This window comes from Euprymna scolopes, chromosome 7, assembly GCF_053919585.1.
Source record: "Euprymna scolopes isolate OS-2025 chromosome 7, ASM5391958v1, whole genome shotgun sequence".
In the NCBI taxonomy this organism is placed as follows: domain Eukaryota; kingdom Metazoa; phylum Mollusca; class Cephalopoda; order Sepiida; family Sepiolidae; genus Euprymna; species Euprymna scolopes.
Genome location: NC_136488.1, coordinates 40,324,466 through 40,339,047, shown reverse-complemented (window position 1 = coordinate 40,339,047; position 14,582 = coordinate 40,324,466). Strand labels below are relative to the sequence as shown.

At 33.7% G+C, this 14,582-nt stretch overlaps 1 protein-coding gene across 3 annotated transcripts in view; it reads left to right on the top strand.

The window, feature by feature from the left end:
- Positions 1–14,582, top strand: part of LOC145279690 (putative glutathione-specific gamma-glutamylcyclotransferase 2) — a 105,190-nt gene that overhangs the window by 75,732 nt on the left and 14,876 nt on the right. For all 3 annotated transcript variants that reach the window (XM_080130967.1, XM_080130968.1, XM_080130969.1), the window contains exon 3: positions 8,176–8,217. In XM_080130967.1, coding sequence (XP_079987093.1) covers positions 8,176–8,217 — 42 coding nt within the window. The remainder of the gene's footprint in view (positions 1–8,175; positions 8,218–14,582) is intronic.

Here is a 14,582-nt window from a genome sequence, read left to right as displayed (position 1 = left end):
TGTTTAACCTTCTCATATCTTATTATCATCAAAATCGATGAAATGACCCAGTTTTCAATCAAATTGATTGATTGCCTGCTCTAGTTGGAGACCCACCGTGGTGCACCTGGAAGAAGCTTTACATGGATTCCCACAGTCCACAATAAATTGTAGTTTACGTTGCACTGTAAGAGACCTTCTGTTGATTTTATAAAATTATTTTTATATAATGACTTGAATTAAAGTTTAAAATACAAGTCAAATACCATAGATCACATGTGCTCTAAAGAAAAACATTAATTTCGAACATGCCCCTGTCATATTAAAGAACCTACTGTTGATTTTATATGTTGAGCCTTTCGACTTGTGTGGTAATAAAACTTTTCAAATGCACTTGTGATGTATAAAATATTAACTTTAGTCAAAATTGCCTGTTCTGTTCATCAGATTTTTTCGATTATTGATATTTATTGTAGACATTCTGATACAAAACCTATTTAAGGAGACTGCCAGATTCATAAAGTACATTTGTGTGCAATTTAAAAAAATCGACAGCCGTTTAAGAGTCCATAGGAAACGAACTTCCCACCCACCCATACACACAGAGTTCCTTTTATATAATAGTAGATATGTGTAACTTAACATCCTTGTGTGTTGAGTGTGTGTGTGTGTGTAGGGGGGCAATATCACCCCATTGCTAGTCTTTCTTTTGTGGTTCATTTCTTCCTTTGCGGTCTGTTGTTTGTGCAGATTATATTTATTTACCTGTATTTGCTTTGTTGTATGCTGTTAGCCGAAATAAGAACGATCAACATTTGCTCGAAAGTTGTATCTTTTCGATCATGTTGGACATTTTTAGAGTTTTCTAGAAAGCGATATGTTTAATCTTCAAGAATTTGAAAAATATTTTGAATTCATTGCTATTTAGATTCCATTGTCACTGACACCAAATCGAGCAAAAAGTTCCAGAAGAAAATTAATTGTAACTGTAGAAAGTTGGTGTTTTTCATTTGAATGCTAAAAGGCATTTTATACGATTGTCTAAAACCGTTAGATAATATGAGCCATTCAACGGTCCTGAAAAATTTATGTAGTGTAGGCGATGTCTTGAATTGGAAGCCATGTTTAATTTCAGAAGAGTTTCTGATGGGTAACTATTCTGTACAAGTAGTCAAGATGAAGAATTTTCAGTGGGTAGATCCTGGATTTTATAATTTTGCAGGCAACGAGCAAAAGATCTTTCTCCTGTTAACATGAAAAAATTATTGGCTGGAATGCTAAAAGATTCAATAGTTTTATGGAGCAATTCTGGTTTCTGATTGGTTGCTAGCATAACGTGGCTCAATTTGATTGGTCAGTTCCTATCACCAGTGTCTATGTGCAGAATCTTCCAACTTTTAGTGATCATACTTTCATTATAATGAGGATCGTCTCCTTGCTGCTTTAGTGGCTTGGAGACTGGGTAGAAAGTACCCTCAAGGATCCGTTCTTGATACTCAGCCCAACAGGTGCAGGGCCGGGTATCATCCAGGAGGTCCACCCTCCCAGGCCTTGCCACCCACCTTTCGGATAGGGCAAGTTTATTGCTTGTCGCCTGAGGCGCCTCGACCAGGGAATGCCGACGAGGTGCACAGGCAATTTTTGTTGAGGCAAGAGTGCCCCTTGTGTAGGAGAGCTTGCCTATCCTCCACTTTCCGACCTTGTGTCACACTTTGCTGCAGTAGACAGCAGACAAATATCTACCCTCATTATATTAAAAATATTGCAACACTATGTAATATCAGTTTTGGCCCAGATGTGAAATTTCACTTGTAAGCGTTTTACTCTAAGTGTATTTTTTTGCAGGTCTTTTCGTCTTTTCAATGTTCTTCTCTGGCAATTATGCATATATTATGTAGAAAATTTTCTTGCATCTGGACACCTAAAGGCGTAGAATCTTTGCTTCTTGGTTTGGACGTTGGTAAATGATGTTTACATTGAGGGAGTACAAGTGCAGTAATCTCATTGGAGCAAATTTCATTGAAGTACTTGTGTAACGTAGAACATGTTTACACCTGCGTAAACATTTAGAGACCCAACACGATGTAGATTCTGTCGCAGGGAACATAAGAAAGGAAGAGGAAAGAACTTCAACTCACTGTTTCAAGTTTTAAGAAAAGGCCTTTATTCCTCATTCTCCGGTCACACATAACTTCACCCACATGATAGTGATCCTCTTGAACCTGATCCCCGATCTGGGCATGCATTCTTCTTTTTATATCTTTTTCTTTGCTTCGTTACTGTTACGTCACTTTGCACACAGCTCGGCATTTGCATACAGTCACCATACGCAAGTGCACACTCTGTTACATTTGCAAAACAAACACAAAGGTGCAACATTGTGGCGATCGGACAGGATCTGGAACTTAGTAGACAATGAATATCACTGCATCTTCCAATTGTTCTGAAAAACTTGAGAAACTCTAGCTAGACCATTTGCATGTTCTATATGTTTATGGTAAAAAAACCCATTTTATAATTTTAGTTCAATAATATGATCACATACAGCTGTAACCTGTTGTTTATGGGGATAGCTTTCTCCGATCCATATAGTGACAGTAGAAGATGGTCAGTTGTCTGGAACTAACAGCAAATATTGATTCCTCTACCTGGTTTTAGCTATTTTCTGTTGATAGTAAAGATCTTAAGTGCCACTGGCTTTCTACTACCATTTTTAAATATCTAAAGAATTATTGCTCCAATGCCATCACCTGCATCCATTTTTCTTTTTTATAGATTTAAACATGCTCTTATGAATGTTGGATATATACATGTCGTACTAGTTTGTTAACCTAAGGAAAGCTTGTAATATAGTCACATTGGATATCACATTTTTTTTTAATGGATTCTGCTCTAGAAAGGTTTGGTCTTTTAATTAAGTCAATAATTTGTTGTATGTACTTTACGATGGGCGTTCAATAAGTAATTCCCCTGACCCACTTTCAATGGTCTGATCTAGCTGATATTTTGCGTGTATAATGATTTATATTTTTATTTTTACATAGGGGTCACCATTTATAAAGGCTTGGAGGCCACTCTAGGATAAGAGTTATTAAGTGTACAGTAGTCAATGGGATAATTTTGTAATAATTGTTAAAGTAGAAATTTGGTAAATTGGATTATTTAAGGGAACGGTTCATCAAGAATTTGTTTACATTGGACTTGAAGACAAACAAATTGTAGTCAGTTGGAAAAAAGAAAAACGGAAGAGAGTTCCATAGGCGTGCAGTTCTAGGAAAGAAGCTTTGTACGTGGAATCTACGTTTAGGTTTAGGCACAGATAAAGAGTGGGGAAAGTTATTGACAGTGGTTTCAGCTAGACGAGTGTTTTTTTCGTGAAAGTTTGGCAAGGGAGGACCATAGATTGGAGCTCTCTATAGGTTATGCGGTAAATTATAGCTGCGAACTAATTATGGTTTCTGATTTACAGGCGTTTGAACTGAGTCCAGTGTGAAATGGGGGCCTGATGAATTCACACTTTTCATGATTAAGTTTGAATCTGTATTCTTTTATCTTTTCAAATGCTTTACGTGATCACAATTTTGGTCTCGCTTTTCATTCATAATCAACATACTAAAATATAAATTGGCCAGCATGATGTCCATAATTTGTTAAGAAAGAGTAGACATAATCGCGATTCCAATGGAAGACGATCAAATTCATGTAAACCCTTAGTTTATACAAATTCATGTAAACCCTGAGTATTGATAGCAATTTTCTTCAATTTGTAACCGGAACTAAACATCTGATAATTGTTGCTTTGCAACATTTTTTCCACCATTTAATCTTATCAAAATGTCCTTAGCTGCTATTAATGCTTTGGGACAATCATTTTAAGCCATTTGAAAAATTGGCACAATCATATATTCTGTGATTATTTTATTTATTTATTTATTTGCTTATTTTTGTTTATTTATTACTTTTATTTTTATTTTTGCATGTATTCTTGGAGATGCTCTATCTGATGATACAATTTTCAAAATCTTTAAAATTTGCAAATTTAACCTCAAACTTTACTTTTGTCTTGATGGATCGTTCAAGTCATTCTGACAGTAGTTCAGGAAATTTATCTTTCAGCTTTTTCATTCTGGTCCTACTAGATCAGGCTGTAAAGATACTGGCTTCTTGGCCTAAAATGCACCAAGTATTGATGTCACGGTTTTTTGCTTGCTTTCCTTTTGCAAAACTCAATCATGTTCTGCAAAATAAAAAATAAAAAATTTTCCTCTACAAAACAACCAAACCAAGCATCATGAATAAATATTTGAAAATATAAATAACTCGAAGCATAAAAACATTTTCCTAAATTATTGCATTCAGCATTAAATAACACAAAAAGGGTTGATATGCTGTAAAACAAAACAACCAAATTAGTTCTTTCATTAAACTTTTTGCCACTCTGATTGTGCTAGGTGGGGAAACCTCAATTTTACAACAATATTTTATGGGTTATCCCTATGAATCAAATAAAATATCCAATTCATTCGAAATAAATCTGAAGACCTTTGTAGAACAAAAATCTTGACTCTTCAAAAGATGAAATATTAAACCTTTAAAATATATTTTCATCCCAGATACTCTGCATTCGTTTTCTATAAATTTTCACATTATTTTTATTTATTTATTTATTTTTTAAATTTTTTTTTACATATTTTCACATTTATAAATGAAATATCATTCTCCGTGATGAATTAGGATTGAGTTGAACATTTTTGTTGTTAATTTCTACTTTCTCCTTAATCCCACGTCTTGATAACACACACACATTGTGTGTGTGTGTGTGTGTGTGTGTGTGTGTGTGTGTGTGTGTGTTACTTGTGTTCAACTTTTTTAAAAAATAAAAAAAAAAAAAAACTTCTGTCTTGACTAACCAACAGTGTGACTGCGTTTGATCAAGGAAAGAGTCTATCAGCCATGCAGTGTGATGGTGTGTGGAAGTTTAGTCTGATAAAAGAGGGTTGTGAGCATGTGCTGCACGGAGAGGAATTATGAAATGATACGGTGGATGTGTAATATCACTCTTTATCTAAAAACAAGATTAAATCTGATGATCGCATAGTTTGATTAAATTTGGACAGTCTAAATAAATGTGTGCGGAACAGGAAACTTTGTTGGTTTGGTCACATTAAAAGAATAGGGGAGAGGTCTTAGGCTTGTAGATGTAAAATAGTTGAGTTAACATGATATCAGACAAAGGAAACAACAGTAAGTGGTAAAGATAGATTTGAGGGAAAGAGGGATAAATAAATACCGACCAGAGATAGTTTAGTTTGGAATCCAATTTATAAAAGCTGCTAAGTATGTCAGCATGTAAAATAGATGTTAAATTGAATATGATGATGTAAGTGTAATGGGTTTTAGTCATAGTATATGTTAATGATAGAATAAAAACTCTCCTAACTCTCTCTTAGTAAATTTTGTTTTAACATCGATCTGGAGAAATCAATTAAGGTGATTTGACAAAAGAATTTCTACACAGACCAATTTAGGGTGAGAATTTATGCTGAAACAATTTTTTTTTTTTTTTTTTTTTTTGTAGCTTTTGATTAGTAAGTTATTTCAGTTAATGAAGGGAAACTCCTGATGACCTTATTTATATATTGAAAACCCTTTTTTTCATATTCCATGTCATGTACTCCTTTTGATCGTTTTAAAATTATCGAATTAAATTTATTCATTTTAATCGCTTTTTGTTAATTTCCTGATACATTCAATTTCCTCTGTGTACTTTTTATTTTCGCTAATCCCTGTATCATATTTTTCTTAATCTGTATGTTAGTTCCTTTTTTTTTTCTTGGAAACTACTGAGCCGATCTGACTAAAATTTTGTATAATATAAGGTGCAGCGAACTAAGTATTATGGTATCCATTCAATGCACAGTTAGGATTCATAGGGATTAGTCACCATAATACCACATTTACTCTAAAAGATTTCTCTAAAATTACTGGCTCGATCTGACTGAAATTTTGTATGAGCCTTTGTTATTATAAGGTGTTGCAAACAAAGTATTATGGAATCTGTTCAATGTGCAGTTAGGGATTAATAGGGATTAGTATTTAATGCAAAAAATGAGCACAAATTTAACCAATTTGATATAAAGCACATATTCTAACTTGATGGGGTTATAATTTTTACTCGTTTTTAACAGGCTAAAAAATCTAGTTGTTTATTAAGCTATCGATTTTTTCACTTACTGAAATAATAGTTGAAAGAACTCTTGAGTTTTCCATCAATTTAAAAAGTATTTATAAATTTTCTACCTCCAAACATATTTCTCTCACATTCCATGAGTAATGTTTCTGACAAAAAGGAAAGAATTGCTGTTTTCTGAGTCAGAATCTATCCACCTAACACATATCGTCAGATAGTTTCTGGCCTTGCAATAGTATTTTTCTTTCTTTTTAGCTCCTTACATCCAGTGGCTTCACGCCTTGTCTTGCATGGTTTTCATAAAAAAATATATATTCCTTCATTCTTTCGTATCACCTTAAAATGATCTATGGTTAATTTTTAAATTAATAATTTTTAACCGGAGTGGGTTAATTTTCAGACAAAATACAAGGCCCAAGGACAAAAATAAACACTCGCCTAACATTTTTTTTATCTTTTAATTAGTATTCGTATAATCTTTTTTTAAACATTAAAGAAGCAAAAAATGTTTCTTTTAAAAATGGAAACAAGCTAGACATTAAAGATATTTTTATATAAAGGAAATACAATGCAGAGGTGTAACGGATAGGAAAAAAAAATTTGAAGTAAATTAAGATCTATAACAGTGGAATAAGCTATGGCGATTCGTCTTTTTTTTAATACAATATACACGTTTATAATACCCTCCTTCCCTCATGCACGTTTGAACAAAAGTCGGAAAGGAAATTTTCCCAAAATATCATACAATTTCCCTTCCGACTTTAGTTTAAACGTGCAGAAAATAATAGAAAAATAAAAAGAGAAAGGTAGTTTGCTTAAAGTATTACTGGTAAATAACTATGTGAGTATTTATGGAAGCTGATAGCAATGCAGAAAACGTGGAATGGTGGAAGAAAGGATTAACAAAAACAAGCAATCGAAGACAGTATTTGGGTTAGGGATATTCACAAACATTATTTTGCAATGTTTAAGAAAAGTATGTATTCTGAAGTCTTTGACTTGACGTTATTTGTCAATGGGTATTATATGAAGACGTGGAAGTCAAAGATTAGGAAACCTTTTTAAATCCCTGTTTTGATTGAACCCAAAAAGATCGCTGTCTCAATCAGAACCAATCTTGGAATCGAGATGCAGCAAATGCACCAATATGAAATCTGTATGAATTAAAATATCATATTTAAGTATATTTTACAACTGGGCAACGCCAGGGAACCACTACTTTATATTGGGTACAATATAATAATCAATAGAAAATTGGCTCTATGATAATAAATACAAAATCTGAATGAATTAAAATATCATATTTAAGCGTATTTTATGGCCAGGCAACGCCTGCCAGTTTGCTAATTTATTTGTTTTTTTGCCAAATTTATTGAATTGAATTACAAAAATCCTTATTTACAATAACTTTGTAATTCATGGTTAATATGTAGACTTAGAAAAAAATGACCTCTGAATTCTTAGAATGCGCCCAATAATGTAAATGATGTTAACCACAATGATTTCATGAGGATTAAAGAAATAAGAATATTCTTAAGTGTCATGATGGTGGCTGACAATTTCAAAATAAGTCAGTTGATTGCCAAGTATTTTTTAATAGCCGATTTTCCTAGGTGTAAAATCTGTAATTTACCATGCATATTGAACTGTTATTCAGTCAATTAATGGTTGGAGATAGAAGTGTTCAAAAGATGACTGATTTTGTCATTCAATATGAAAAAGTTTTTTTTTTTTTTTGGAGTGGAGCAAACTTTCTTTATAAATAATTACTTTTTATAATTTATATCTAGAGTAAGGATTATTTTCAGTTTTGACAAACACCTCGAACTCAGCGGCCATTTTCTTTCCAGACCACCTTGTCTACATATTATCTAATTCATGCAGGCCTTGTATTATTTACTAGTAGTTTGCTAAACAATTTTTTTTTCAAATTGTTTACTTTTTGTTTTTTAATTCGACCATTTATTTATATCTACATTTTTTTTTCACACTTTTTTTTGTTTCAGCCTGGAAGAGTTGTAACACTTGTGCAATCAAATGATCCTGAGGTAAGAACAGATTTCTAACCAACACTATCTTTTACAGAACATTTGTTGTACCAGAAATTTCAAAGTGTATATATTTTTCTTAGTCTGTCCATCTGTCTGTTTCATTTTTGCTCAGAAACTACAAAGTCGATTTGGCTAAAACTTTATATGAGTCCTTATGATAAGGTGCGGTGAACTAAGTATTATGGTATCTATCAGTGCACAGTTAGGGATTAATAAGGATTAGTATTTAATGTAGTCACCACAATATCACATTTACTGTAGAAGTTTGACATAAAAAACTCCTAAGTTAATGGGCTATAACTTTAAAAGTCTAGTATGAATATGTACACATACTGAATCAAATATCCAACACAATTTGAAACAGCCTAAATATATATGTAAAATATATAATCAGATAAAGTAAAGAACATACAGCCTAAATATATATGTAAAATATATAATCAGATAAAGTAAAGAACATACAGCCTAAATATATATGTAAAATATATAATCAGATAAAGTAAAGAACTAGATTGATACAAAATAATGCACTTCTAAAGCAAGGTCTGTTTGATGATTAGGATTCCATTTAAAATTGAATAAACTTGGCAGAGGCACACAACGTTGTCAGAGAATGAAAGTAGTCCAAATGAAACTACTAAACTTTGAACATCTCTTTTTAAATAATGAAACATCAATAATGTGAAGATAATCAATCTTCATTTTAAAAATTCAGAAAGATAAGTTCTTGTAAATGTTTTACAAGCGAATCATAGATTGGAGATCAATCAAGCACCTACTATGAAAATAATGATAGAATAGAGAAAGGCTACCAACGTTTCTTCTGTGATAAATAGGCTGTAGAGAAGAGAAGAACGCATCTCTCACTAGATTATAAAGTCGATTTTATACTCTGTCAAGGTAGAACAGGTGCTCTGAGAAGATGTGACAACAGTACTCTATCCTAGGATAGATTTGATTCTTACAGGATGGAACGATAAATTTGTTGCTCTAAAGAAACCAGCTGTATTTTAAAACTTTCATTGAAAAAAATCAATTCAGGTAACTTGATTATGTAGCTGACATCTATTTAATGTAACTGTCTCCAGCCGGATCCAAAACTTAGTGAAGCAGGTTATCTCAATATTCCATAAGAATCTTTCACTTAGTGATACAAGCACCAAAATTGGCACAAATGACGTTCAGAACATATATTTTAAGACAAGAATGTTAGCCATCAGAAAATTCAAGATGGTTGCCAGTTTTCAAGATGGCTGCAGAAGCAAACCTGACAAATTTCAATTTTGGTGCTTCTATCACCATTTGAAAAATTGTTTCAGCAATCTGCTCCACTAACTGGGAGCATGCCTTTTCCAGCAGCCCCCTGATTGCACTAGGGGATCACCACACTCTTCAGCACATCCAGGTATAATTTGGTGTGGACTTTCAAGCCGACTTCAAACATGTGAGGTGGCATGATGTGGCTCTCACTTGAAACTACACCAAAGACCATAACCGTGCCTGGAAACTTTGTTGAGCTGTGCCCTCAAGCATTGATCCACCTTATTTTGCATTTTTGAGGGTGATGGCAATGGTCCTGTTCTCATAACTTGGAGCGGTAGAGAGCAGGAGTTGTACAGCGGTGCATCTCTGATCTCGCTTGTTGAACATTACTTGAAGAATCTATTTTATAAAAAACAGTTACCTGTGCGTTCAATTTTGGAGGAATGGACTGGATGGTCTACAGACATGAAACTTAATATATAGGGTATTCAAACCCATACGAAACGTTATATTTGGATTTTAGCCAGGGAAAATAGGTGCAAAAGTGTGAAAATTAAAAAATGGAATTTGCCAGGTGATGGTCGAATGATGTCATTACGAACATGCATGCATAACATAATAGCTATTGGTTCATGTTTTAATTTTTAGCAACGGACATGTCTTCATAGCTCAAGCATTAAGGTCAAAGGAAAAAGTAAATCTTAAGCTAAAAGTTTTGGTTTCGATTCTCGGTGGCGGTGCACAAGTCAATTTTTTTCTTACTTTTAAATCATTACTATATATTGGGTCTAATATAATATAATAATAAATACGAAATCTGCATTAATCAAAATATCATATTTAAGCGTATTTTACGACTGGGCAATGCCGGGCGGCCTGCTATTATATATTAACTGTAATAAGAACAATAACTATAACAGTAGAAAAACAAATGTAACTATTGTATAGCAGCATTGCTTCCACCAAAGCCTTCATCGGATAACTCTTTATTCAGGCACTGTTTTAGGGCTGAAGTATCATTAACACTAACCCAGAGCATCCCACTTTGTTGTCAATCTGTGGAATTGTCATATTCATACTGATGCAGACAGTCTTGTCTTGTATTTTCTTTATGTATTTTTTCTTGTCTGACAGAGAAAGATCAAGATTATTCAACAACATGAAGTAGGAAATACAATGGTTTTCCATCCATTTCTGATACATTGTTCTCGTAGATTTTCATATCTTTCCAACTTACGCTAGCGTGCCCAGTCAAATTTTTCTTCAAATGGAACCGTTAATTCAGTGATGAAAACTTTTTCAAATTAAAGGACCAAATGATGATATTTTCCTCTGCTTTAAAAGTGTTTTTTAAACCACTAATCACGTGAGTATAAACCTGGTCTCCCACATGTCACGGCACCAATTATTTCTTTCATCTTAACGGCCGATTCTGCATCTTCTACAGTTTGTTTAGACTTTCATTTTCAACAAGTTATTACTGATGGTTGGGCGTTCTTCCCTAGTGGGTTGCAAAAGTCACACAGCATCTGGAAAAGTTGTGCTTTATCCAATTTATACAAGTGATGACGTTAGAAGGTTTAACTATGTTGATGAACCGTACAGCGCCATGTTTGTTAGGAAATTAGGGACCCCTAACCACTTTTTCATAAACTTACTTATTAGGTGCTCCACTATCTCACCTTTTGTAAGTGACTCCTGATAAACCTACATTGCCATAATAATTTGGGAATTAATCCAAAGTGATATATATAATTTGTGTATGTACGTATGTATAAAGGTTGGCTTTCCTCACTTCAGTCTAGATTTAAAGTTTTATTTGGCATCTAATCTCTGTGCTGATGAAAAGTCTTTATTTACATAAAAATTTGTATTATCTCAGAAACGATAGTACACAGATTGGTTGCTGATGTTGAATTCCTGGAGCCTAAGCAAATAATTTTTTCACGAATCATATTATCTGATACTTATATATATACTAGCAAAAGTACCCGTCATTGACTGGGTTCAAAAACAGCCTACAGAAAATGGACTCTGATTTATGAAAGTATGATAGGTTATGAAAAGGAAGGGTTGTAAAGAGATAGCTTCGAATTTGGGGCTATCAAAACCAAAGCAAAATATGATGAAAGTAAAAATAAAATAGATAAACCCCATAATTTATTATACCATACCTGTTCACACTGAAACACTTATCGCAATATTCTGTGGATCTATATTAAAAAACCTTGTTAAACTTTGTGACATATTTCCATTCTATGGAGGTCAGGTGCGAACGAACACCCCATAATTTTATTATACCATATTTCTTCAAACTGAAACATAATTATCAAAGTATACTTACGCAGATAGATATGAAAAGTCTTTATTAAAGTTTGTGCCTGTTTCCATTCTATGGAGGCTATGCGCGAACGCAGACCCCACAATTTTATTATACCATCCCTATTTAAGTTAAAACATACTTATCAAAGTATTCTTATGTACATCTATATCAAAAACACTTGTAAACGATTTTTTTTATTTTAAATTTTGTTATTTCCATATTTTGTGGACCAGGCGTGAACACAGACCCCACAATTTTAATGAACCACTGTTCTGCCAGATCAAACATACCCATTCCCATGTCTCGATACATCTTCTATCATTATATGTAATCAGTTTTTTAAATAGTCAACCATATAGGAGCCTATTCGTGACACGTACACACAGACATTCAGCTTTATATATATATACAAGAATAAAAAAGCATTGGAAATGCAAAAGGATATAGGGATGGTATGCCAAAAAGTATACAAACAAGATAGCTATGAATGGCTAGGCACATGGAAATAGAATTGCATCCAAAGTATAGCCCTATAGCTTTTTACAACCGTAATGATGGCACGGAATGAGGATTGAAGAAAAGCTATAGGGCTATACTTTGGATGCAATTCTATTTCCATGTGCCTAGCCATTCATAGCTATCTTGTTTGTATACTTTTTGGCATACCATCCCTATATCCTTTTGCATTTCCAATGCTTTTTTATTCTTGTTAATTAGTATTTTTACTTACAGTCTTATTTTTAAACTTACATTCATGATAGTATTGTCTTTTTTAGGAGGCGGCTCATTGCCGCCTCCATTAGTAGCAGGTCGCTTCCTGCTGGGTTTTAGGTCTTTGGGTTTTGGGCCTTAGAAGTTGCCTCTTGGTCCTCCATCGGTTCTATATTCTACCGCCTCTCTGATAAAACAGTTAGAGTATTATAAAGTTCTAAAATGTTCATACCTTCACTATTAAATTTTTCTTGACTTTCTTGCAGTTTCTTTTGCGGTTAATTTAACTTATTTCCTTTGGCGTTTGGTGAGTTCTTAGAAGAACTGGTCTGATCTACTTTTCTTAGCGAGCGAAGAGATTCAGCTGCATTTAACAATGGTTGTTATAGTATATTTTTGCGCATGCGTGAGAATTTCAAGTTTCCTCCTTATTTTTCAATAGTTTGACAGTAGTCATGTGTATTTCTGCCAAGAGCGACAGACGTCAGTGTTAGCCGTGATCGTCTAGAGGTTAGGACCCCACGTTGTGGCCGTGCTAACTTAGGTTCGAATCCTGGTCACAGCATTGACATTTTGTACATATTTTATAGTCCAAAATCTGAAGAATTATTTGTTTTTATAACATTGTTTTTTGACGTCGTACTTGCTGATAGGTTACTCTTATAACAATTTTGATCAACTGAGATAAAGATTTTGTGGTTTCATTAACGCTGGTGAGTTACTGTTTAAAGAAAAAACCTTAACGTTCACCTCAAATATTCAGCGTCCAAGAAATATAGGCCACTGGCAAACTGGAACGTCTGTGAGCATCCGGTGTATTATTTGGAGCTGTCCCTTTTGAGAGAAGTTCCGTGTTCGAAGTGGTCTGTCTACATTGGGTATATAGTGTTTAAAACTTGTTATTACACGTAATCTTATTTAATTATGGAGTTAGTTAAAAAGCGATGGGTCACTGCACTTCTCCGTGTAAAGAGCAGTCGATTGATGCTTGAACTGTTGTCAGAGACCGTTCGTACACCGAGATACATCGTCTCAAAAGAAAGAAGAAAGAAGAACAATTGGCCATTTTTGTACCCCTTTTTTTTTTGCTCTCTTTTGACATTTTAACCGACGTTCTGACACTCGCTGGATTCGTAAGACACTTCTCTGTAAGAATATGTGCTTTTTGAAACTTATAAGTTGATTTTAGTTGAGATTTGGATAGTTTTGTTTTGTAGGCGTATATAGGCGTGTACGGGCCATCCCTATATAGAGAGTGCTACTGCCTCTCTGATATATATATATATATATATAACAGACGTTGTTAAAGACAACAGAGAGCTTCCCACCTTTGCATGAGGCCCTCACAGTGTTTTCACACATTCACCACTGCTACTATCAAAACAACTCTACCAGCCCTCTTCGCAAACAATATTCACACATCCTCCTGATGATGTTTTCTTAGAAAGACGAAAAGCATCACCGCGGCCAACTTCGGACTACACATGGAACCTACATTAATTCTTTTGATCTATGCACTAAAATGATCAACAGAAAAATTGGAAAAATAAAAAGGGTCTAATTAAACGGAAGCCCTCTGTTGTCTGTAACAATGTTCGTTTAAATCAAAGAATGCTGCCTAAATACACACACACTATATATATATATATATATATACACTTGTGCCCGATATTATTCATACCCCTCGGATCTTTGAGATTTCTATAAGAATATTGCTCAAACCAGAAGGTAGACAATATTAGAGGGATTTCAAACAATAAATCAAGCATAAGCATTTAATTTAAACTCAACAAATAAATAAATTATGCAAGTTTGAAACATTATACAAAGAAAAACAATAATGGCACTAGTTCAAAATTATTCATACCTCTCTTACTAATTGTCAATAGCATGCCCTTTATTCTTAATAACTGCCTGTAACCGTTTGGGATATTTATCAACAAGGTTTTTACAAGCATCAACACTGATTTTTGACCATTCTTCAATGCAGTAGTTCTCCAAATCCCTCAAATTTCTAGGTTTCCGCTTTTTAACCTCAGTTTTCAATATGTGCCAGAGGTTTTCG